General features: G+C 46.6%; 1 protein-coding gene across 2 annotated transcripts in view; it reads right to left on the minus strand.

Moving 5' to 3' along the window:
- The window catches only part of MTR (5-methyltetrahydrofolate-homocysteine methyltransferase), a 132,691-nt gene that overhangs the window by 101,723 nt on the left and 4,799 nt on the right, over positions 1-26,169 (minus strand). For both annotated transcript variants that reach the window (XM_074990112.1, XM_074990111.1), the window contains exons 2-6: positions 17,054-17,268; positions 8,068-8,157; positions 6,614-6,683; positions 5,437-5,529; positions 5,222-5,328 (exon numbers count right to left, since the gene is read on the minus strand). In XM_074990112.1, coding sequence (XP_074846213.1) covers positions 5,222-5,328; positions 5,437-5,529; positions 6,614-6,683; positions 8,068-8,157; positions 17,054-17,268 — 575 coding nt within the window. The remainder of the gene's footprint in view (positions 1-5,221; positions 5,329-5,436; positions 5,530-6,613; positions 6,684-8,067; positions 8,158-17,053; positions 17,269-26,169) is intronic.

Consider the following 26,169-nt stretch of genomic DNA (forward strand, 5'->3'; position numbering starts at 1 on the left):
AAATAATAAGCCACACTGGTCATCTTGGGCTTTGGCAGCTGCTATAACTCAAAAGTTTCTTTTTTCCTAAAAACTATGAAACAGAAAGTTCTCAAATATTTTCTTAATCATAACAGCAGTGCTTTTTTGTGCCAGTACTTCACCTCAGCAGCCCCAGCTCAGGGATTGACTAGTGCAGGGGAAGCCAGCGGAGTACCAGCTTTTTTTTTCCTTTTTTCTTTTTTAAACAAAAAAAGCACTACTTAACAGAGAGATGGTCATATGCAGCCATTTACCAAGCACCTTTCCAATTTGCAGTCACATAACAGCTTTGTGATAACACACACTTAACTACATGGAAAAATAAAAGCACTGAGGTGCATTTGCAGTTGTCTTGTAATGCAATTTAACATTTGTGTACATAGAGAACAGCTGGTATTATGTGACCAGCTAAGTACACAATGGCTGTTTCTACACGTCACTTGTTCCGGAGGATCATCATCCAGAAAAGCACATCTACATGCTAAACTGGCTCCCTAAAGAGCCACCCCTTTTTCCAGAAGAGTGTGTCTACACATGCACTGGTGGTCTTCCAGAAGAACAGGGCAGGAAACGGCATGGACAGGGTCGCACAGCCGGAGAGACTTTCCGGGGCTGTCGGCCACGTGGCCCTTTAAAGAGCCCCCCCAAACAGCCCCTCCCTGCAGAAGCTGCTGAGGCCTGCTGAGCTACTTGCAGCAAGGCAGACCCAGGTCCCTGTCGCGTGTGGCCGACCAGCAGGCATAGATCCCCAGGAGCTGCAGGCCAGCAGGTTCGCCCTGACCCACAGGCTGGCTGTCCTCTTAGCTGCACTCCTCGGCCTCCTGTGGTGACAGAGACCCAGGCCCGTGAGTCCTGACCCCACACTGCCCCTGCCTCCCCCCACCCACGCAAACGGGCTATCCAGTGTGTCTGGACCCAGGCCACCAGCACAGACCAGTGGGAGAGGGTTGTCATGGGGGAGTAGGATAACGACTGCTGACTGCAGAATCTCCAGATGAGGAAGGAGACTTTCCTGGAGATCTGCAGCTGGCTCGACCCCATGCACCGATGCCAGGACACCTGGATGAGGCCAGCCCTCTCCATGGAGAGGCGCATGACCATCACCATACAGAAAGAGTCCGCCCCGGCCAGCTACCGGTCCATCGGGCAGCAGTTCAGGGCAGGCACATCCACCGTCACGGCTGTCGTACTAGAGGTAAGCCCTGCCCTGGGCCCTGCCACAGCCAGTGCGGAGGGAGGGTACCAGCAGGCTCAGGGGACGCCCTGGGGGCGAGGGGGGCTGGATCAGGAGGCAGGCAGGATTAGCCTGGGGGGATACCACATGCTCACTGCCAGGAGGGGTTTCCCAGTGAGGGATCCTGGGAGGGAGGGAGGCAGGGGAAGAATGCCGAAGTGGGCCAGGACACGCCTGAGCACACCTACAAATGTGCCTGCTCCCATTCCCCTGCAGGTCATGAGGGCCATCAACCACGTGCTGGTGCGATGGCTAGGGCACATCGGGGACCTGGACGTGCTTGTTGAGGGCTTCGCAGAGCTCAGGTTCCCCCAGTGCTTTGGGGCGATCTACAGGACACATATCCCCATCAGAGCCCCAGACCACAGCGGTGGCCAACACATCAACCACAAGGGGTACCACTCGGTCGTCCTCCAGGTGGTGGTGGATGCCCGCAGGAGGTTCATGGACATTTACGTCAGCTGGCTGGGCAGGGCACACGATCCGCATCCTGTGGAACACTGTCTTATTTCACAGGATGGAGGCCAGGACATTCGTGCCCCAGCAGGAGCGCGTTGTCAGGGAGGTCGCCATGCCCCTCTGCCTTGTAGGCAACCTGGCCTACCCCTTCCAGCCCTGGCTGATGCGCCCATATACAGGCCACCTCACACCCGTCCAGGAGCTTTTCAGCTCACGTGGGCCCAGTACCCGTTGAGTGCTCATTCAGCCAGATGTCTCCTCACACACCTCGATGTAGGGGTGGAGAATGTCCCACAGGTCCTGGCCGCGTGCTGCACACTCCACAACCTCATCAAGGCGTGTGAGGGGACCCTACCCCCGAGCCGGATGGCTGAGCTGCCCCCCCCGGTACCAGCAGCCTGCCATGGCCCCCAACAGGTGTCTCAACCACGATGGACACGCAGCCGTGAGGCACTATGGGAGGTATTCGCCCAGGGGGACTACTAACCCTTCCACCCTCCCCCATGTGCCCCCCCCCACGCAATGTAAATACTAACTAGGATATAATAAAACTAATGTCTATTAACCTAAAACTGACTAACTACATAAGTAAGGGAAAGGGAGCAGGGACATGTGAACTGGGACAGGTCCTGGGACAGAGATGTGAGAGGCCCTAGCCAAGAGACAGGGTTGTGGGCTGCGAGCCCCGGCACCCATAAGTGCCGCTCCCGCCCCGGGTATGCAGTCCCCTGCTGGGTGCTGACAGGTCCAGGAACTCCGGCAGGTATGGCTGGTCTGCAGCCAGCCGAGCCTCCGCTGGGGAGCAGGGGAGGTTGGGTCATGGCTCAGTGGACCCTCCACAGGGCCTGCGGTGGCCGCAAGGTCCCTCAGTATGGCTGCAGGCAGGCCCAGGGACAGTAGGCTGCCAGGGTCTCGGAGTCACGGGCTGGGGGACATGAGCAGCAGGGGTGGGGCGACAACAGGGGGATAGCAGGGGCAGTGGGTGGACAGCAGCAGGGGCCTCGGGGGGGGGCAGTGGGGAGGGCAGCAGCAGGGAGGACAGCAAGAAGGGCAGAAGGGGGGCTGTGAGGGGACTGAGGGCTGGTCCGCCAGGGCCCCCTACACCATGTGGAGCATCCCCACCACCTCCCTCCATGTGTCCTGCCTCCAGCTCAGCTCAGCCTCATCGAGGGTTAGCCACCTTTCTGCCATGGTGTTCTGGTGGCAGAGGTCTGCAATGCAGGCTGCAGCCTCATCCTCGCAGCCCCAGCACCTGGTCCAATACACCCTTGGTCACCGTGCCGTGGGGGCTGGGGCTGGGGCTGGTCCGGGCCTGGCTGGTAGACGCTGGGTCCTCCAGCCTGGACAGGGCTGGTGGGCCCCACGCTCTTCATCCAGCTTCCCTGGCCCTCAGATGGTGCCACTGTAATATAGAAGGGATGAGGTGGGAGGGGTCAGTGCCACATCTAGACCTGGGTGTCTTGGCTCTGGCCCCCCTGGGTGGTTACCCGGACCCCTGGACCCCTGGAATGGCCACGTCCCAGGGGATGCCGCCGTGCAAGCGCCCATGCACTTACCACGCTGGCCCCTGGGCCATGGTGCCAGGTCAGGGGCGCCATCTGTGGTGGCCCACCTCGGCCATGGGCTTGCAGGCTGGGAGGGGGCTCAACAACGGAGGTGGTCCCCACCCAGGGAGTGGGTTGGCTGGGCACAACTGTGCCATCTGAGGGGCTCTCAGCATGCTCAGGGAGCTCTCCATGGAGGAGGGAGCCAGATGTTGCCAGCAGACCTGGGTGTGCCCGAGGCCCCGACTGGGGACAGGCCATGGGGAGTTAGAGCCTGGGACGGGGGCCCAGATGTGCCCCATCCCCACAGAGCTTTGCCGTGGTGTGCACTTACCCAATGTAGCCTTGAACAGGTTGGGTGATACCCAGCTGGAAGTGGGTGTGGCTGCTGGTGGCAGAGGGCAGCTCGATAACCAGGGACCCATGTGAGGAGTCTCCACCAGATGTCCACAGTGGCAGGGCCCTCCTCCCTCTCTGGTGCAGTAGGGGGCTCGGGTGCGGCCATCTCTAAGGTGCTGGGGTGCTGATGCATCGTCCACTGCCGGGAGGCCCCACAGCTCTCTGTAGAAGGGGCAGCTGGCTGGGGCACGGCCAGATCTGCGGGCGCTGTCCTGGGTCCGAATGTACCCCTGCCACAGCTCCTTCACCTTGCATTGCACTTGTTTAGGGGTCCGGGAGGGATGGCCGCAGGCACCCAGGCCCTGAGAGAGGCACGAAGGCAGGGGTGTTCTCCTGGTGCCCGCTGGTGTCATAGAGGACCTCCTAGTCATGCCAGAGCTCCAGGGGGTCCTGAAGCTCTGGCTCAGTCCATGAGGGAGCCCTCCGTTTGGGAGCTCAGTCAAGGTCCTCTCTGCCCTCATCCAGGTTCCCAGGCGTCCCCTGGTTGGTGCAGGGTCCTGGCCTGCTGGCCATCTCTCCAGGTCAGGGCTCAGTGGACAACGCAGGGCCTCAGGGGAGTGTGTCTGGAAGCCCTGCACATGCTGCTTGTCTCACACTCGCAGCTTCTTGCCGTGGGATCTCTGGGTCCTTGCAGCGTTAAAAGCCACAGGACCTGGAGACCATACAGCCCTGCTGGGGTCGCCTACAGTGTCTCTGATCTCCAGCAGGCTGCCACCAAGGTGGATCGCTTCTTCTGGAATAAGCAGTCCGCACGCATCTACACATGCTTTCTTCTGGAAGAATCTTCCTGAGGAAGGCGCTCTTCCTGGTTCCGCAGCAGAGTACGGAATCTGGAAGATGAGGCGCCTTCTTCCAGATTCCTCCTGGAAGAGCACCTTACGTGCGTAGACACTCCACAAATCTTCCAGAAGCAGGTGCCAGTCTTCTGGAAGATCTTGCATGTACAGAAGCGGCCAGTGTCACACTGTGAAATTATTACTATCAGACAATGAGACCTATATCTTTCAGATTCTGTAATATGAAAACTCAAACATTTACAAACAGATCTCAAACATTAAGGAAGATCTGCCCTCACGTGCAGATATTTTCTATTCTCTTGGACAAAGATGTATCCAAATGTAGTTTTTGACCTTTTTTAATAGTCTGTTTTCACTGTCATGATACACACTAGTGCTGGCCAGAAAGCTGTGATTTTTACCAAAATTAAAAAGGAGTGGGGGTTTCAACACAAATCTCATTTTTTACTCTCATTATTCGTCCATAAGCTCCAGTAAAAAGCCTTGAAAATCTAGAATTCATATTAGAAGTGTTGACAGACTTACAGTGAGGCTAACTGCTGCCATACTACCATATTAAAAGACAAGGAGAGTAGCCCCCTTTGAAAACAATATGTATGACCAGTAACCACGTAGTAAAACAGGTAAAAACACCAGAGAAGAAAACCCTTTTGCATGATTGATAAGTAATGGCTGCAAACCACCTTTTTAGCCTGCAGACCAACATTTTTATTTAAGCATTTAACAAAAAGTTTCAAACCACTTTCAAGTTGTCCCAAAAGACTCACCTTGGCATTGGCTGTATCAAATATGGTTTCAACTAACAAGATATCAACCCCTCCATCTAAGAGTCCTCTGGCTTGTTCTTGGTATGCGTCAACCAGCTCATCAAAAGCTGTAAAAGAAGAATTAATTTAAGTGGTTTATCTCATACCTTTAGCTAGAGAAATCTTCCTGTAAGATATCATGAAAGTTAGAATAGAATTAAATTACAAATACTTACTGATGTTCCTGTAGTCTGATCTTTCCACTGAAGGGGAAACAGAGAGAGTCTTGTTTGTAGGCCCCATAGCCCCAGCAACAAATCTCCTACTGTCTAAACAAGGGAAGAAATGTCACTCATCAGCTCCAGCCACTTCCAGTCATAACACTGTAACCAACTCCTAAGACATAATGGCAACAATATAGATTTAACTCAAAACCACTGGTTCCAAAAGCACAAGTAGAGGAGAATCTAAATTAGCTATCTAGAGTGTATCTAGTAAGGGTCAGTGGTATTTGCAAACAATTAATTCAGTCCACATCTGCTTAAAACAGTCCAGATGATGTTAGATGGGGGTGGGGTATTCTTTGTTAGAATGGTAGGTCTCTACTAATCACTGGTAGGTCTCTACTAATCTACTAATTCTTGGCCCATTTTCACAATCCAGCCTGGGGAGTTGAGGGGAGGCTGTCCCTGTCCCCCAAATCCCATCCCTTCCCACCACCACCCCTCCCTCAACCCTGTCCTGCAAGGAACACAGCCTTGGGGATCACTGAGGGGAACCTGGTGCAGGGCAGCAGCAGTTGCCCCTTCCCTCTGCACTCCCCTGGGTCTTGCAGAGCACCCTTGGGATGTACTCCTGCTCTGCTTTGCCTTGGGAAATGTGGGACAGCTGACAGTTGCTACCACCCCAAGCCAAGTCCCCCAGTAATAACTGAGGCCACATCCCTCGGGGGACAAGAGGGCAGGAAGGGGCTTGGCTTGGGGGACAGGGACAAACGTCTGGGCCACTGGCTTCCTGGACTAGATTGTGAAAATGCTCAAGTCACAGACAGCCCATGGTTTGTGAGTCTGAGACCTCTGCCATAGATTAAGAGATCATCTTTAGATGACAGCCCACTCAGGGCTGATGCTGCAAGCTACTACATACCTCCTGGCAAATACTGGGTGAAATCAGACCAAGAGGATTTCAGTGGGAATTGTGGATTTCTAAGAAGCACTTAGCACCTTGTGAAAGAACCAGAGTAACATTTTGCATTAGGTTGCTCTTGGAGGCCAAATCACAGCATTACTGCTCCCAGATCCGATCAACTGCATTATGCCAAGTCACAATAGTTTAAACCTTGCAATGAGATGGTATAATATATAGAAGGGAACTCTGAATACAAAAGGAAAAAAACAAACAAACAAGGTTCACCTGTCTGAGCAGTTACATCATCAGCTGCTTTTCTGGCCACTTGCGCAGAGACTTTGTTTAACTGATAGACCTGGAACAAAATTAGCCAAATTACTGTTTCTACATCACAACTCTTCCATGAAGAAAACTAGCAAAGAAACTTTCAAGAATCACCCTCTTCTAGGGCAGCTTGCAGTGCAGTCTAATGCTCTACAAACCAAACTAGGTATGTTGAAGAGCAAGTAATCTGGTAATGGAGTAACCACCACAATTTCTGGGGGTTACTCAGTTAACCCCTCCTCACACCCTGCCACTCTGCATTTAAAAAGCTGAGCCAGCACACAGGCCAGCTCAGCTTCTGTCCAGGCACTGGGGATTGGGCTCTTCCCCCACTTTCCTGGGGCTCTGCATTTTAAGAGTCCAATCCCAATGTGGGGAAAGAAGCTAAGTGAGGTTGTGTGCCAGCTCAGCCTTCTAAATGCAGAACAGCAGGGTCGGGGGAGGGGTCAACCGAGTAACCTACAGAAATTCTGGCAGGAGGGCCAGAGTGGGGAGAGGAACTGCCTGATCCAGGCACAAGCAGGTATAGAGGCTGAGCCAGCCACTCCCTCTTTACCTGGGGCAGGGGAGACCAAGCACACGAAAGCATTACAGCAAAGCCCTCTGGTGTTCCCCAAGCATGAAGGAATTGCTTTGTTCCATGAGATTCAGAAAGTCAAACGTAGCACTGTGATAATATGATGGATACTGCTCCATTTCAGGTCTGTGCCTAAGCCTGATACTGTAAAACTGAATGATGGAAAAGGGACTAATGGCCAGTTCTGTAAAATACTGAGCGCCCTTAATTCCCATTCAAGTTAGTGGGTGTTATCACCTTGAAGAAAGGGCCACGATGAAGTTAAATGTACCTGATCTGTCACATCAGCTCTGATTAAGATGGCTTGTTATGACATCTGCTGAGATTAATTTTAGAAAGGTGTGACCCACACCAACAGGCACCACAAACTTGAGCTCAAAGTTGTAAGCACTTCAGTGACACTTAACTGCAAGCGGGACAGACCTGTGTGCCAAAGAATAAAGTATCCATACAACATTAAGGGAAAACCCCACGTTTCTACTGTGGCACCATCTCGTGAAATTGGAAGTACTGCAGTTCTTGTTCACAGAATGAGACTCTTCTGTGAATACGCAAATGATGAAGTCCGCTACAAACTACTGTCTGTGTCTTCATCAACAACTGTTCTATGACAAGACTAATTTTCATCCTAATATTACCATAACCATGGAAATGTGTTACAAATAAATACAATATTCTCAGCTGAGAAGCCAAACCAGTATCACCTACGTGATCAGAGGCAGCATTAAAATAGGAATAAAAGTGACTCTTATGAACTCTGGGGACCTGGTTAACATTAGCTGCTGGGACAACAAATCTCAATAATTACCTTTACCTGTAAGTAGTTTAAAATTCTTACCAGATGCTCAAGATCATAGTCAGCTTGCGCAACTCTGGTGCTGCTGAAAGTATTTGTTTCAATGATATCAGCCCCAGACAGCAAGTATTCCTGCAACAACGAACAGCAACTGAGATCTAATGATTTCAGATCAGGTGAAGGAAAACAAGGGACTCAAAGGGATCCTAACATTGTGTAACTGTCAGCTGAACGAGACAAGGCATAACTACCGCTCAACTCACAGAAGACCAAATCCTGCAGTTCTTACTCCTGTTGATCTGAACTGGTGTTTGACTCATTCAAGGTTATTCTCACCATTTATGTTAGGATTATATTTATAAAATGTTAAAAACTATCACAGCACTAATTCATGACGCTGCTGTAGGCACAAGCTTAATTTTAAGCATATAACTAGTCTCACTGATACGCTTAAAGTTAGACAACTTTCAAGAATTAAGGCCACTAAATTATTATAAGCACTGCAGTATATGTTATAGATGGAATTAACAAGTTTTATCAGCTCTTTATAAACAATGTGTAAGTGTACTCTTAATAAAGCATGACTATGATGGTATGATGGGACTGAAATTCTGGCACGACTGAAGTTAATCGGAGCTTGACTTTTGACATCAGCAGAGCAAGGATTTCACCCAAGATTTTTGATCAGCAATGTAATGGTGAGGGGTGGGTCATTGTCGGGGCAGGTGTAAAATGTTAGCAGGACTAGCCCAGGGATGCCATGTGGAATTGGAAAAAAAAAGGTGGTTAGACAGAGATGGAGGACTGGAAAAGAAAAGTTGAACAGTGCAGAGGCAACTGCACAGCGTGGGAGTACTGAGTGGCCAAGAAAGGACCACGAGAAGGGAATATTAAAATATTGAATTAGGAGAATTGTACTTATTGGGGTTTATGCTTAAGCACTAAGTAACTGTTTGAGCTTGCCTTTGTAACCCTCATGTGCTTGTCTTCCTGTTTTCTCACCCACTCCTACAGCTCATGCTTACAATGTCACCAGTACTGTTACAAGGAAACCTTTTGGGGGCAGGGACCTTTTGCTATGTTTGGAAAGTATCTTGTGCTACTGAAAAAATATCAAAAAACTGCTCACTTAGAAATATAGTGTGCAGCCCTGTACTCACAAAATATAGATCACTGTCACACTTGGCACTTACAGTAAGGTCTCAGAGTACACGAGGGTTCTGTTCCATGCACCCTCGCGTAAACCCAGATTTTGTGCAAGTTGGGGTCGGGCTTTTTCCCTGGCAGAACACATGTTCTGCAGCCATGGAACCAGCAGAAAGGTAAGTCGTGGTCTGGGGGTGGTAGTTGGGGAGGGTTAAGCCTGGCGGTGGGTTGGGGCTCTGGGAGGTGGGCAGGGGGAGGGGCTAAGCCTGGGGTGGGTTAGGGCTGCAGGGGGGTGAGGGGTGAAGTTGAGTGCAGATGGTGAGCTGGGCTGCGGGTGGTGGGGAGAGGGGAGTTGAGCCGGAGCCGGAGCCGGAGCCAGAGCCATGCCTGGTTGGTGAACCGGCAGGGGGGTTGCACCAGAGCCACGGGAGGCAGCTCATGAGCTGGCAGGGGGGTTGCACTGCAGCCACGCGGGGGGGGAGGGGGGTGGCAGCGGTGGTGGGTAGGCAGCTTGTGAGCCGGCAGGGGGGATTCGCACTGGAGCTGCATGGGACGGAGGGAGGGCAGGCAGGCAGCTTGTGAGTTTGGGGGGCAGGTGTCACACCAAAGCCACGCAGGGCTGGGGAGAGCAGCTCGTGAGCCGGGCAGGGGGGTTGCGCCAGAGCCGGGCAGGGCAACGGCGGGCGGCTTGAACCACAGCCGCTTGCAGGTGGTTTAAACAATGCTGGGGGGTGGGATCAGGGTCAGACGAGTAACAGCAGGGTTGTGTCCCCTGAGTTCGTGTACTCTGAGACCTTACTGTACAATGATTTCAAGTATTTATACACACAGTTTTGGAAATGTTTCTTTCCCTGTTTCTCTGTGACCAACCAAAAAAACCAAGGAAAAAGTGACTGATTGTTAACCAGAAAAGAGAAAAAGTCAAAAGCTGCCACATCTCTTCACAATGTAAAACTATGAAATGAATGACTGTTTTCTTTCACCTTTTTCATGATTGTAGATATCAATTCGGCAGACTTGTGCATTGAAAAAAAAAAAACAAAACAGAGTTGGCGGGTATATCTGAGGCCTTTTATCAAAATGCAAATTGCCAATCCCTAACTCCTTTTCAACATTCCTGAAGCAAAATAAGTGTTCTCCTATTAGGTCTAACAAGAAAGGGCTTGAAGTGAAAAAGGGTTCCTAGGAAAAACAAAATATTGCTCTTTAATACAAGAACAACAGATCTCATTAGAGTTGACTACTGTGTATTTTCATGAAGGTGAATAAGAAGATACACGCTTCAACTGCTAAAGGAAAATGACTTGATTTTTATATTTGGGCCATAGGAGTACTGATGTGATCACACTGTTGAGAAGAAACCACTGGGATTTTTCTAAATGAAGGAATAAATGAGTTTATAAGTGATTAAGGAAAATAAAAAATTAATCAAACTGAAGGTGGAACAGGAACATCAGGTAAATTAATTTAAAAATTAACTAGTAGAAAACTGATTTTCCTCCTCTGTACTTCCTCTTCTGGGCACACACATGCACACACAAGCATACACAGGTAATACAAACTGTGATGATCCAAAGGACACACAGACATTTATGACATCATTTTCACCCTTGAGTCTCATTTTCACCTGCTTCAAAAGCATTCATTAAGTGACAGTTTTGACCCTTCAAGCTTTTGTCATTTATCAAGCATGGAATATTCCTGTATACAGTAACAACACGGAATAACGTACTTGAACTAGGAAATCCATTTGACTTTTGAAAAGAAGCTACACATCCTCTCTCTTCCTGTTGGAGTTTACTTATTCACTAAAGAACAAGCAAAGCTATTTAAAAGGTGCTACTGACTTCTAAGTCCAGTCCAAGGTTTTTTAAAATTATTTAAGAAGCCTGGAGGGGAAGTTGTATGGTTATTTTCTATTAATACTTGAACCTCTAAGAGTTCAGACATGGGGGCTTGCCAGGCCTGTAAACTTTGTAAATTAAATGAGGTGGGAGGAAGGGGATGAAACTCTGGAGATGCAACCTGAAGAATTTCCAAAGTTCAGAGTCAACCCAGTTTTTTGATCCATCTAGGTCACTCAGCAGACACAGCCACAGAACTCTTCCCCTTAAATCTCTGTAGAGCATTTAAATCAGTGCGTCGTCTTCATCTGCATTATTTAAGAAGATTGAGTATTGGAGTAAAGTAACATCTTGTGCTTTACACTAAAGTTTAATATTTCACAGTAAATATGTTCAAGGAGATTAAGAGAGCTGTCAAAAAAAACCCCAAAAAACAAAAACAAAACCTCAATAATAATGGAGGATTTCAACTACCCCCATGCTGACTGGGTGCCTATCACTTCTAGCAGGATGCAGGTAAAAATGTCTCATCATCATCAATGACTGCTTCTTGGAGCAGCTAGTCCTGGAACCCACACGTGGTGAGGCAATGCTTGATCTAGTTCCAGAAGGAGCCACAGGGTCTAGTCCAAGGAGTGAATATAGCTGAGCTGCTGGCGAAAGCAACCATAACGTAATTAAATTCTATGTCCTTTCAGGGAAGAGAGGAAATACCAAATATTACAACCATAGCATTTAACTTCAAGAAGAGTAACAAGGGAGGAAGCTAATTAAATGGAAATTAAAAGGAACAGTCACAAAAGTGAAATGTTTTGTTTAATTTTTTTTCAAAATACAAAAATAGAGGCTAAAATTAAAAAAAAAAAAATAGCAAGAGGACCAAAAAGTGCCACCACAACAAAGCAAAAGAATAAAATAAACTGGCAAAAAGTTGAAGGCTGCTATTGAATCACCCCTAAGTCTTCTCTTGTGTAAATTAAACAAACGCAAATCCCTCAGCCTATCTTCAAAAGTCTTGAGCTCCAGCCCCTTAAACATTTTTGTTGCCCTTTTCTGAACCTGCTCCAGCAAATCCACATCCTTTTTATAGTGGGGGTCCCAAAACTGGACACAATATTCAAGATGTGGCCTAACCAGTGCCGAAGATAGGGGAATAACTACTTCTCTAGATCTGCTCGAAATGCTCCTCCTAATGCACCCTAGTATGCCATTAGCCCTCTTGGCTACAAGGGCACGCTGTTTACTCATATCCAGCCTTTCATCCACCATAACCCCTAGATCCCTTTCCATCATACTGCTGCTGAGCCAGGCAGTTCCCAGCCTACAACAAGGCTTGGGATTCTTCTGCCCCAGATGCAGGACTCTACACTTCTCTTTGTCAAACCGCATCAGATTTCTTTTGGTCCAGTCCTCCAATTTATCCAGGTCACTCGGGATTCTCTCTCTAACTTCCAATGTATCTACCTCTTCCCCTAGCTTTGTGTCACCTGCAAACTTGCTGAGGGTGCAATCCAGTCCCTCATCCAGGTCATCAATAAAGATGTTGAACAACACCGGCCCAAGAAACAAGCATTGCGGCACTCCACTTGAAGCCAACCGCCATCCAGATATTGAGCCACTGACCACTAGCCGTTGTGCCTGACCGTCAAGCCAGCTTTCTATGCATCTTATAGTCCAAGGATCCAATCCATATTTCCTTAACTTATGGACAAGAATGTTGTGGGAGACTGTATCAAATTCTTTGCTGACATCAAGGTATATCACATCCACTGACTTCCCCATGTCTACGGAGCTTGTTACCTCGTCACAGAAACTAATCAGATTGGTCAGGCAGGACTTGCCCCTGGTGAATCCATGTTGGCTACTTTTGATCACTTTCCCCTCTTCCAAGTGCTCCAAAATGGACTCCTTGAGGATCCCCTCCATTATTTTCCCAGGGACTGAGGTAAGGCTAACTGGTGTCTAGTTCCCTGGATTGTCCTCCTTTCCTTTTTTAAAGATGGGCACTACATTTGCCTTTTTCCAGTCATCCGGTGTCTCCCCCGATCTCTGAGAATCTTCAAAGATAACGGCCAAAGGTTCAGCAATGACATCTGCCAATTCCCTCATTACCCTTGGGTGCATTAAATCCAGACCCATGGATATGTGTACATCTAGTTTTTCTAGATAGCTCAGAACTTGTTTCTTCCCCACAGATGGCTGCCCTCCACCTTCTCATACTGCATTGTCTAGGACCGTAGTGTGGGAGTTGACTTTGTCCATGAAGACTGAGGCAAAAAAAGCATTGAGTACTTCAACTTTTCCTACATCATCTGTCACTAGGTTACCTCGCTCATCCAGTAATGGCCCCACATCTTCTCTGATAACCCGTTTATTGTTCACATGCCTGTACAAACCCTTCTGGTTACCCTTCACATCCCTTGCCAGCTACAGTTCCAACTGTGCTTTCGCTTTCCTGATCACAGCCTGGAATTCTCCAGCCGCACTTTTATACTCCTCCTTAGTCAACTGTCCATGTTTCCATTTTTGTATGCATTCTTTTTGAGTTTAAGATGACTAAGGATTTCCCTGTTAAGCCAAGCTGGTTGTCTACCATGTTTGCATTTCTTACTATGCAGCGGGATGGTTTGTTCCTGTGGCTTCAGTAAGACTTCTTTAAAATACTGCCAGTTCTCTTGAACTCTTTTCCCCTTCATCTTCATTTCCCAAGGGATCCTGCTCATCAGTTCTCTCAGGGAGCTGAAGTCTGCTCTTTTGAAATCAAAGGTCTGTATGTTTCTGCACACCTTTCTTCCTTTTGTCCGGATCGTGAAATCTACGATCTCATGGTCGCTGCAGCCCAGGTTTCCACACACTTCTACTTCTCCTACTAGCTCTTCTCTGTTTGTGAGCAGCAGGTCAAGTTGTACATGGCCCCGGTTGGTTCCTTCACCACTTGTACCAAGAAGTTATTCCCTCACATTCTGCAAAAACTTCCTGGATTGTCTGTGTGCAGATGTATTTATATCCCAACAAATGTCTGTATGATTAAAGTCTCCCATGAGAGCCAGGGCCGAAGACAAAGCCACTGAGGAGAACCTAAAGGAATTTTCTGTAATGATCTTTGCTGAAAAGGATCTGAGAACCTGAGGAAGTGTACCAGATTGAAATATCAACATAAGTTTTTAAAAACAAATTGATAAATAAACAAAAATAAATAACTAGGACCAGATGGTCATCACCCAAGTGTTCTGAAGGAATTTAAATATGAAATGGCATTACTACTAACTCAGATATGTGAGCTATCACTTAAATCACTTTCTGTAGGGATCTCACTGGAGGACAGCTAATGTGACATTTATTTTAAAAAGGCTCCAGAGACTATCACAGCAATTACAGGCTGCTAAGAGTACCAAGCAAATAGGCTGAAACTATAGAAAGAACAGAATTATTAGAAACATAGATGAGCATGATTTGTTGGGGAAGAGTCAGTGTTGCTTTTGTAGAGGAAAATCATACATCACCAATCTATTAGAATTTTTAACAGGGGTCAACGAACATATGAACAAGGGTGAGTCAACTGATAGAGTGTACCTGGACTTTTGAAAAGTCTTTGACATTGTGTCTCACCAAAGGTTCTTACAGTGAAGTAAGCAGTCATAGGATAAGAGGGACGGTCCTTTCCTGCATCATTAATTGGTTAAGAGAGAGAAAACGAAGGGTAGGAATAGGTGCTTAGTTTTTAGAACTGAGAAAGGTAAATAGTGGGGTCTTCCAAGGATCTGTCCTGAGAGCAGTGCTGTTCAAAATATTCATAAGGGATCTGGAAAAAATGGGTAAACAATGAGGTGGCAAAGTCTGCAGTTCATATAAAATTACTCAGGATTATTAAGTCCAAAGCACACTCTGAAGAGCTACAAAGGGATATCACAAAACTGGACGACTGGGCAACAGAATGGCAGATAAAATTCAGAACTGATCAATACAAAGTAATGCATACTGGAAAACATAATCCCAACTATATGTGTACAATAATGGATCTAAATTAGCTATTACCATTCAAGAAAGAGATCTTGGAGTTTCTGTGGCTAGTTCCCTGAAAACACTGACTCAGTGCACAGCAGCAGTCAAAAAGTTTACATAATATTAGGAACCATTAGGAAAGGAATGGATAAGAGGTAAATATTATGGTGTCACTATTTAAATTCATGGTATACCCACATCTTTACTACTGCAGGTAATATAGTCTGTCCCATCTCAAGAAAGGTATTAGAAATAGAAAAAAGTACAGAGAAGGGAAACAAAAATTATTAGGAGTATGAAGCTGCTTCCATATAAAGAGTGATTAAGAAGAGTGGAACTGTTCAGTTTGGAAAAGAGTTATGACAGCAGTCTATAAGATCACGAATGGTGTGAATAAAGACAAGTTATTTATCTCTTCACATAACATGCAAACCAATGAAATTAAAACAGGTTTAAAACAATTGTGGAACTCACTGCTGTGAGATTCTGTGAAGACCAAAAGTGCAACTGGGTTCCAAAAAATTAGTTAAATTCACAGAATCATAGAATACTAGAATGGAAAGGGACCTTGAGAGGTCATCAAGTCCAGTTGCCTGACCCCATGGCAGGACCAGGCACCCTCTAGACCATGGTTTCCCCAAACGGGGTGGGGGGGGGGCGCATGAAGAAATTCCAGAGGGGGCACAAGGCAACTAGCCCCTGCCATCATTCTCTCTCTCCTGAAGAAAGATCCAGCCTTTGCTTCCAGCTCTCAGCTCTTGCCATTTTATGTGGGTGACACAGCACAGCCGCTGTAAAAAGCAGGCAGCCGACCAAGACTCACAAGGAGCTGGATGCCTTCTGCAAATGAGAGTGAGTGGGGTTGGTGGGGGAGAAGGAGGAGAATGTAGTTGAAGGAGAGGCTAGGGATGCTTGGTTTTGTGGGAGGGCAGAGAAGGGGCTCGGGTGGGCAGCTTGCAGAGCTTGTGGGACTTGGGTGGCTTGCCAGCTTGTGGGATGCATGGGGCTCAGGCAGCTGGCCCCGGCAGAACAGGGCTTGGGTGGCTTGCTCAAGCAGCGTGGGGCTTGGATGGCTTAGGCCGGTGGCTGGCCCTGGCAGAATGGGGCTTGGGCTGCTCAGGATCGGTGGGCGGCTGGGCCTGGCAATGTGGGACTCGAGTGGGCAGCTTGGGCAGTTGGCCCGTGGCTGGGGTGAGTGGCTGGTGGATGAGCAGCTGGTCCAAGCAGCACAGGGCTTGGGCAGCCAGTGGGCAGGTGGACAGCTGGCCCCAGTGGCTGGCGGGCAAGCGGGTGGCTGGCCCCAGCAGTGTTGGGCTTCGGTGGGCAGCTCTGGCAGCACAGATCTCAGGCGGGTGGGCAGCTGGCACAGGCAGCTCTGGAGGCTGGCATGGTGCTCAAGAGGCTGGCCAGCTGGGACTGCACCAGGCAACTACAAGGGGCCACGAAAAATTATTTGTGCTTATTTTTAATTTCAAATAACATTTTATATCAAGATTTTGTGTTTATTTCACATTACAAACAGCTTTTTTTGTTAAGGGGGGTTGGATGATGGAAAAGAAGAGGTGAGCGGGTGTAAGGGTTTCTCAAAAATCAAAAGGGGGGCATGATGCTGAAATGTTTGGGAACCACTGCTCTAGATCATCCCCCACAGATGTCATGGTGAGAGAGCCATCAATAGCTATTAGCCAAGATGTCCAAGGAAACAAACCCATTCTTTTAGGGTGTCCCTAAGCCTGTGATCGTCAGATGCTGGCACTTAGATGACGTGGGATGCATCACTCAACAACAGCCCTGTTCTGTCCATCCCCTCTGAAGTATCTGGCATCAGATAACAGGATATTGAGTTAGCTGGACCATGGTCTGACCCAGTATTTCCATTCTTATGTTTTCAAAATATGTAAAAGATTAAAATTGAAAATGTGGGATATGCAGATGTTAAAAAATATGTTAACAGTTAGGATTGCACATAAAAATAATTCAAAACAGTAAGATTTTATTTTTAAATCAGAACACTCAGAAATCAGGCAATACAATACCTTGTGAATTTTGTAAATTATATCAGGCTGTGTTATACTCAGAAGGTCATTGTTCCCTTTCAGATATTTGGGATGATCCTTAAATTCTTGCCCTCGGAAGTCCTCTTCTGATAGCGCATGCTGCTGGATCATGGTCCCCATGCCTCCATCCAGAACCATAATCCGATCCCGCAAAATAGATTCAATTTCATCTTTCAAGCTCTCCTTGGTATTCACTATAAGAAAAATTACAATTAAAAGAGAAGTAAGCAACTAAGAAATTCCTTGCCCCTCCAATACATAATTTTAAAGTATTTTGAATGATCAAAGTTCATTTCAAATAAGGGTTATTTATTTTACTATAAAATAAAACAGCAATCAGTTATGGTAGTGCATCTGAAGTTGTGATATTTTAACATGAGCAAATAATATGTTATAGGGCTCTGACCCTCTTCTGCATCTATCAAGCAAAATCCTTACATGGAGCCCCACCTGAGCGAATGCACTTTCACCTCTACAGAGTCAATAGGAGAAGTGGGGCCTAAGTATTAAGGATGCAAAATCCTGTTTAATTAGTTAGCCAGTTAAATATTAGGTTTAACCAGTTAACCCGTTAAACGAGTGGGAGGATGACTGGGGAGGCCATTCCAACCCAGCTGGGCTGGAGCAGCCACCCCTGCCATGGACAGCCGAACTGGAGTGTCCCTGCCAGTGGCGCTAGGTGAGTGGGGGGCATGGGCAGGGGCACACCACCCACTTCCGCACTGGAAAGCACTAATCAGACCAAAGGAACCCATGGTCCTGGAGGGCAATAAGCATAACACCCCTGCCCAGCCAGAGCAACCCAGGACTGCTAAGCTGGACTGTCCTCCCCAGCTGCTCCCCCACCCCCCACTTCCCCTGGGGAGCTGGAACAACTTTTTGCCTGCAGCAGACAGGGTGCTGCTTCAACCTCCACCAATTATAATGAGAATTATCAGTAAACCAGTTAAACTTTAAACACCCCTACTAAGTATATACCCAAAAATATAAGCAACTAAGCATATCCCTTCCTCACTGGATTTTTTTCTCTTTCTTTGTGCAGGTCTCTCTCTCGCTCTCTTTCTCACAAGGTCATACTCCTGCAGTCTTTAGCCAAAATAGGCTCCCAGTGAAATACAGTGAATCATAGAAGAGTAGGAATGGAAGGGACCCTGAGAGGCCATCAAGTCCAGCCCCCTGCCCTCATGGCAGGACCATCCCTGAAAGCCATCTATCCAACCTCTTCTTAAATATCTCCAGTGATGGAGATTCTACCACCTCCCTTGGCAATTCGTTCCAGTGTTTGATCACCCTGACAGTTAGGAACTTTTTCCTAATGTCCAACCTGAACCTCCCCTGCTGCAATTTCAGTCCATTGCCTCTTGTTCTATCCTCAGAGGCAAGGAAGAACAAGTTCCCTCCCTCTGCCTTATGACACCCTTTTAGATACCTGAAAACTGCTATCATGTCCCCCCTCAATCTTCTCTTTTCCAAACTAAAACAAGCCCAGTTCTTTCAGCCTTTCTTCATAGGTCATGTTCTCTAGACCTTTGATCATTCTCGTTGCTCTCCTCTGGACCCTCTCAAATTTCTCCACATCCTTCCTGAACTGCAGTGCCCAGAACTGGACACAATACTCCAGCTGAGGCCTAACCAGCGCAGAGTAGAGCGGGAGAATGACTTCTCGTGTCTTGTTCACAACACACCTGTTAATGCATCCTAGAATCATGTTTGCCTTTTTCGCAACAGCATCACACTGTTGACTCATATTTAGCTTGTGGTCCACTATAACCCCTAGATCCCTTTCTGCTGTACTCATTCCTAGGCAGTCCTTTCCCATTCTGTATGTGTGACACTGATTGTTCCTTCCTAAATGGAGCACTTTGCATTTGTCCTTATTAAACCTCATCCTGTTCGCCTCAGCCCATTTCTCCAGTTTATCCAGATCCTTTTGAATTATGACCCTATCCTCCAAAGAAGTTGCAACCCCTCCCAGCTTGGTATCATCTGCAAACTTAATAAGTGTACTTTCTATGTCAATATCTAAATCGTTAATGAAGATATTGAACAGAACCGGTCCTAAAACAGGCCCCCTGTGGAACCCCACTAGTTATACTTTTCCAGCAGGATTGAAAACCATTAATAACTACTCTCTGGGTACGCTTATCCAGCCAGTTGTTCACCCACCTTATAGTAGCCCCATCTAAGTTGTATTTGCGTAGTTTATTGATAAGTATATTATGTGAGACCGTGTCAAATGCTTTACTGAAGTCTAGGTATACCACATGCACCGCTTCTCCCTTATCCACAAGACTCGTTATTCTATCAAAGAAAGCTATCAGATTGGTTTGACATGATCTGTTTTTAACAAAACCATGCTGGCTGTTCCCTAGCACCTTACCACTTTCCAATTGCTTGCAGCTGATTTCTTTAATTACCTGCTCCATTATCTTTCCTGGCACAGAAGTTAAGCTGACTGGCCTGTAGTTTCCCGGGTTATTCTTGTTCCCCTTTTTATAAATGGGTACTATATTTGCCCTTTTCCAGCCTTCTGGAATCTCTCCCGTCTCCCACGATTTACCAAAAATGATTGCTAAAGGCTCAGATACCTCTACTATCAGCTCCTTGAGGATTCTAGGATGCATTTCATCAGGCCCTGGTGATTTGCAGACATCTAATTTCTCTAAGTAAATTTCAATTTGTTCTTTTCCTATTTCAACTTCTAAACCTACCCCTTTTTCACTAGCATTCTCTATGTCAGGCATTCCTTCAGATTCCTCAGTGAAGACTGAAACAAAGAAATCATTAAACATCTCTGCCATTTCCAAATTTCCTGTTACTGTTCCTCCCTCCTCACTGACCAATGGCCCTACCCTCTCCTTAGTCTTCCTCATTACCAATGTATTTGTAAAAAGCCTTCTTGTTTCCCTTTATGCTTGTAGCTAGTTTGAGCTCATTTTGTGCCTTAGCCTTTCTAATCTTGCTCCTGCACGCTCGTGTTGTTTGCCTGTATTCATCCTTTGTAATTTGTCCTAGTTTCCATTTCTTATACGATTACTTTTTTAGTTTGAGATCATGCAAAATCTCCTGGTTAAGCCAAGGCAGTCTTTTGACATGTTTTCTATCTTTTCTACACAGTGGGATAGCTTGCTTTTGGGCCCTTAATAATGTCCCTTTGAAAAACTGCCAACTCTCCTCAGCTGTTTTTCCCCTCAGTTTAGCTTCCCATGGGACCTTACCTACCAGCTGTCTGAGTTTACCAAAATCTGCCTTCCTGAAATCCATTATCTCTATTGTACTGTTTTCCCTTCTACCCTTCCTTAGAATTGTGAACTGTATGATTTCATGATCACTTTCACCCAAGCATCCTTCCACTTTCAAATTCTCAATAATTTCCTCCCTGTTTGTTAAAATTAAATCTAGAACAGAATGGGAGTTTCCTATGAGTTATGATTGCTGAGCCAGCTCTAGCTTTACCAACTTTTCTTCCTTGGGAATTTAGTGGGCCAAACCCACATATGTGAACTTGATTTCCAGTTATAGTTTTATTTGACCTGACAATCACTGTGCTGAAGTCAAAGGGGCTGCATGCTTCTGTTCAGGACTGAGAGTACACCTTTTAAAGCTTTCTTATACTAGGCTTTAGCACTGAAGAATTCCCCTCCTACTGAAATAGGAAAACAACACAGTTGTTAGTGATGCTTGGAGAATGGACATTCATGCACAGAAGGAAAAACAAACAATTTAAGGTTTGCTCCAAGTTCAGTGTTGAAGACCACAGAAAGATTTACATTTATTTCCATTTACTCTGAATAAGGACTCTAGGCCCAAAATCTTTATATATCTTTTTAAAAAAGGACAGTAGGGAAATTCAGAACTTAAAATGCAGAGAAGTGTGCCCCTAATTTTTAAGTAAATATCAATAATTTTTTTAGAAAACCTCAAACATCACCCTGTGGTGTTAGAAAACAAACCGTAAGTATAAAGCTAATATGAGACAAAAACTAATAAATACAGCAGGTCAGAAAAACTCTGATAAAATATTTTCAAGTCAGAATTTTCAAATTCAGTTAAATCAAATCATTTCACTGAGATAGTTGGTTTCCTGCCCTCCTAGTGAGGTGCTGGGGACTCCAGCATCTGTGGCTGTAAAGCAGCTGCTTCCAAATCAAGGCTTCAAATTCAAAACCTGTTGTAGAGAATTTCTAGAGTCCTGTGTGGATACAAAAATTTCTATCTGCAGCTGCTAAAAACAGGTTGTAGATATTCCATGGATTTGCAGGGCTCTGAACATTTCCATTGTGGCGAGGTTTCATGGAATATAACTGGTTTTGGAAATATGGAAAATATCTACAAAACTGAATTACCTTTCTACATCCAAATGTACTTACTGAACAGAAAGTGAAACTAACCAGCCCAGCTCCAGTGTCTACACTTTGAAAAATGCAAAAATAACTCAACAGTAAATAATCAAGAATCAAGTAGGAATATTAAGGGTTAATTAGGCCTACTGATTACAGTCAACTGGTAGGTGCTGGAACTCCCCTTCACGCACCATGAGCAGGGGGCTACTCAAGCTCTGCTGGGCTCCAACCTGACCAGAGTAGCACTGGCCCAGCCCAGCTGGAGCAGCCCTGGGAGTGCCCTGTGGGTGTGGGTTTCCATTCCAGCTGGAGTACCCCCTGTAAGTGGTGGGGATGAAGATCCAGCCCAGCTGTGCTGGAACAGCCCCCCTGCCAACTATCCCTCTCTGCCCCCTCCTTATGTAACCAAATAACTAATTAAACAGGAATTTACACCCCTAGAATCAAGTTGATTTTTAAAAATTCTTTCCATTTGACTCTAATCATGTTCTCCACATCTCAAAAATTAAAAAACAGAACTTGCTATATTAACAGCATCTTTAGCCATCTCATCAACCACAGTTGCCTCCTTGGGCCCGCAACCTGCTGTGAACTATGGGAAGAGTCCTTCTACGCAAACTTCAGCAGAGTTTTGCACATGTCCATACATGCATCTCACTGCAGTTCCAGACCTTGAAGACTGATGAATAAAATAATCTGCTCCTTCAAAACAAATATTTAATAGCACATGCTTTCGTACAGTCAATGAGCAAAAGGCAAGACACACTATGACAGACACTTGCAAAAAGCTTTACGAATAAACAGGAAATAACCTTCGTGCTCTGAGCAACTGAATAGAAACATTTTAAAAAAGCAAATTATATGGGACCACTATGTTTTTGGGTGATGTGATTCTTCTACTAGCACTATTTTTATTTCAATCAGTGCTGAACCCATCTATTCATCAATATGATCGAAAAAAATATGCTTACTACTTCCAAACCTATACATTCAAATATCACATTAATCACTGCTATCCTCCCCACTCCCATCTCACCAAATAATATACGAGTTTAGAATTTGAAACTTTTTATAAATTAAGGTGTTTCTTCAGTCACCTTTATGGGGGTTTTTTATATTTTAGGGGTAATCTGCCATCCTCTGGCATTTTTGTATGACCATTTCAGGATGAAAATTCCACTTCACCTATTTGCAAAATGCTTGCACAAAAATCAGTACAACTTTGTTATAATCAATCCCTCCACACCCAACCCACTTGCTCAGTATAGCCGCCTGTTAAACTGAGGGTCAACAGATCCTCTTGGCCTGGAGCTGTGGCAGGGAGAGAGGGGACTCCTCTGGCTCTGAGCCATGACAGTGACAGCATGCCCCATTCTTGCAGTTTTGAGACCGGGGCGCTGCCAACAACCACTCATCCTTGCAGTCTGGCACAGGAAGAACTGTCAGAGTGGGTCTGAGGAAAGGAAGATGTAATGAATGTGTGTGAGTAGCGAGAGGGTATACTTGAGGGATTCAGAGGATCTAGATGTAAATAAAAAAAAAAATAGAATGTGCAGAGATGCCAGGGTAGAGCACGGACTGATGGCCTGACAGCAGGAGGTATTAGACGGGGCAGGTGACAGGCTGAACAGAAGAAACTGAACGGGATGGAGGCTGAAAGAAAATAATCACCTGAGCTGAGAAACCTCAGAATTACCATGATGGTCAATATTTTAGTGCCGACTGAACCTCTCTAATTCAGCAACATCTGTAATCTGGCATGATTTTAGTTAGCCAGAGGACCACTTATAATGGGTGTGGCCAAGTTTCCTGTGGTCCCGTAAAGTTTGTTTCCAGCGGTCCCGTAAAGTTTGTTTCCAGCCACCAGTCCTGGCTCTCAGTGTTCTGTGCTGTTATTTAGCTGTAATTTACCCCTCAATGTCTTCTAAGGGCCCAGTAAGAAGTGAACATGTTAGAAATGCTGCTAGACAATAAGGACCTCCAGTGCTCTGGCAAATTCTCTTGTGCAGCACCAATCAAGCCCCAGGGGTACCAGACTAGAGAGGTTCAACCTGTATCTTGTCTCTGACAACGGCCAGTACCAATGATTCAGAGGAAGCAGCTAGAATCTTTACCATGTACAATTATGAGTTAAACTGTTCATTGGGGAAGTTTATTCTTAACTCCAAGCAAGCAGTAACTGACTGACATATAACATCAATACAATTCTCATTATTCATAAAATGCCTCAACCTGTTTTATATCTTGCACCATATCTTGTGTCAGTGGAGTTCCTGGGGTCAATTTGACAGTGGATACACGTACAGCACAAGTCATGATGAGAGAACGTCACATACTATAGTTTTATTACAGCAGACCCTCAACTTCTGCAGAAATTACATTCTTGGGAAACAAGGCGTAATTTGAAATTTGGACAAGTACAGTGGGGGTCGGGCCAGCAGCTCAGGCCCAGATGCCACTGCCACAGGGAAGAGTAGGGGATCCCCCTGTCAAGGGGGAAGAGTGCTGGCAAAGGGCTTTGCTCCACCAGCTCAGCCCCAGCTGTTGCAGCCAAGGTGGGGCCGGGGATGCATCTGTCAAGGGGGATCCCCATGTTAAAGGGCTGGTAAGCTGGTGGAGTGCTTTGCTCCACCAGCTCAGCCCCAGTTGCTGCTGCCACCTGTCAAGGAACAAGAGAGGTGGCCACTGGGGCCAGGAACCTCAACAGCAAAAGGCCCTGGAGCTGGCCAGGGTGCAGCCTCCACAGCCAGCTCTAGCCCCATGGAGACAAGTGGGGAGGGCCAGGGGTCTCTGGCAGATATTGGCTGGGAGATATCTGGCCCCAGCCTCTGCAGGCAGCTCCAGCCCCATTGAGACAAGTGGGGGCAAGTGTCTCTGTGGTGCTGCCCTGCTGGTAACCCTAGCCTTGTTCCCACGAGGAGGGGGAAAAGGGTGGGGACAGCCAGCTCCTCTTTTTTACAAAAATAATGCTGGTCACCTTTGTGGACTGCAGAACCTCTTAAAGCTCTCATTCTAGCGTTCCTTAACTAGTGAATGTTACACATGAGTGCATCTAATCCAGATAGTGATTCTACACTTGCTTCTGCCTCCAAAAAGAAATGGAAATCCATTACTTTGGAGAAAAATCTTGACGTTGTGAAGTGCTACATAAGAGGTGACTAGACAATGGACACTAGGCATGTTACTGGGCTGAGTGAATCAACATTCTGTACTATTAGGGACAATGGGGGAAAAATTAAGGAGTCTTGCAAGAGCGTTACACATTAATCTGCTGGTCAGCTACCATGGAGTAAATGGAAAGTCTGTTCACAACACGGATTGAGACTCAAAATCAGGAAAAGGTGTTGCTTTAAACCCACATGATTCAAGCAAAGGCCAGCAGCATTTATGAATTGTTAAAATGTGATCATCCTGAAGCCAAAGAATATAGTGCAAGCGCAGGATTGTCCGAGAGATTTAAAGCATGCCACAGATTTCTTAACCTCAGAGTGAGTGGTGAAGCAGCTGCTGCTGATAAAAGTGCTGCAGATAACTTTATTTCAATTCTAAAAGCTGCCACTGAGGAAGAGAGTCTGGAAAAATATCTGGCCTGAAGTTGTGTATGACTTACAAGGCCTTGTTGCTCATGAAGTTATCACTGAGACAAGGCAGGAGATTACAGAGATGGCTAAACATGTTGGCTTTCAGCAGACTGATGAGGGAAATTTGGCTGAGCTGCTAGATTCCCATATGGAGGAACTCTCCCATGAGGATCTTCTTGAACTGGATCAGGAGCACGAGGAGGAGGAGCAACCAATGGAAGACAATGAAGAGCCCCCTGCCTTCCACCCCCGGAACTCTCACGACAAAAGGCATGGTGGGCATGTTCAAACTGTTAGATGGTCATCTAGCCTTCTTTGATGAAAACGACCCCAATCGTGAAAGAAGGGGTAAGGTTGCTCGACTGATGAAGGAAGCCAATGCTTGCTACATAGAGCTTTACAGACAGAAGCAGCGCAAGTTGGCGCACTCTTCCTTTGACAAGTTTTTCAGGAAAAACATTGCCGCTACTACCTCAACCCAATCAACCAACCCTCAGTCCTCACCTTCAAGGGAAGAGCCAGATTCTCCAGGATGTGAAGTAGATTGAAGACTATTCTACCTCGTACTGTAGTAAATGTATATTTCCTGTGTTTCTTATAAGAAAGTACTAGACAGTACAGCACATTTCTAAAAAGGTTCTCGATATGCCTTTGTTAAAAATGTTCACTAAATGCTTTTGTGAAACTGTACAGCACAGTGTAATGAAGTATTGTTTGAAAAAGGCTAAGTCCAGTGCATTTCGTATGCTATGTAATACTGAAGGTCTAAGCAAAGCTTTTCTTCTCCCCATTTTTCCACCCCCAAAAAGAGGATTCAGCTGAGATGGTCCCCCACCCCACCCCCAGGTTTTCCCCTGCTGGAGGCTGCCTGTGGTGTTCTGTCCCTGGCCAGCTTCAAGCCCTTTTCAAGCTGAGACGCCTGCCTCTCCTTGTCTCTGTGGGGCTGAAGCTGGCTGCGGAGGATGAGCCCTAGCCAGCTCCCAGGCAGCCACCTCTCTTGCCCCTTGACAGGTGGAGGTGGAAGATCTGCTAGCTCTTTTCCCCGTTGACAGGGAGATCCCTTGCCCCGCCTACAACAATGGCAGCTGGGGCTGAGCTGGCAGAGCAAGGCACTCCACCAGCTTACTAGCCCTTTAACTGGGGGATCCACCTTAATAGAGGGGATCCTCTG

Source organism: Carettochelys insculpta, chromosome 3 (genome assembly GCF_033958435.1).
Source record: "Carettochelys insculpta isolate YL-2023 chromosome 3, ASM3395843v1, whole genome shotgun sequence".
Taxonomy (NCBI): domain Eukaryota; kingdom Metazoa; phylum Chordata; order Testudines; family Carettochelyidae; genus Carettochelys; species Carettochelys insculpta.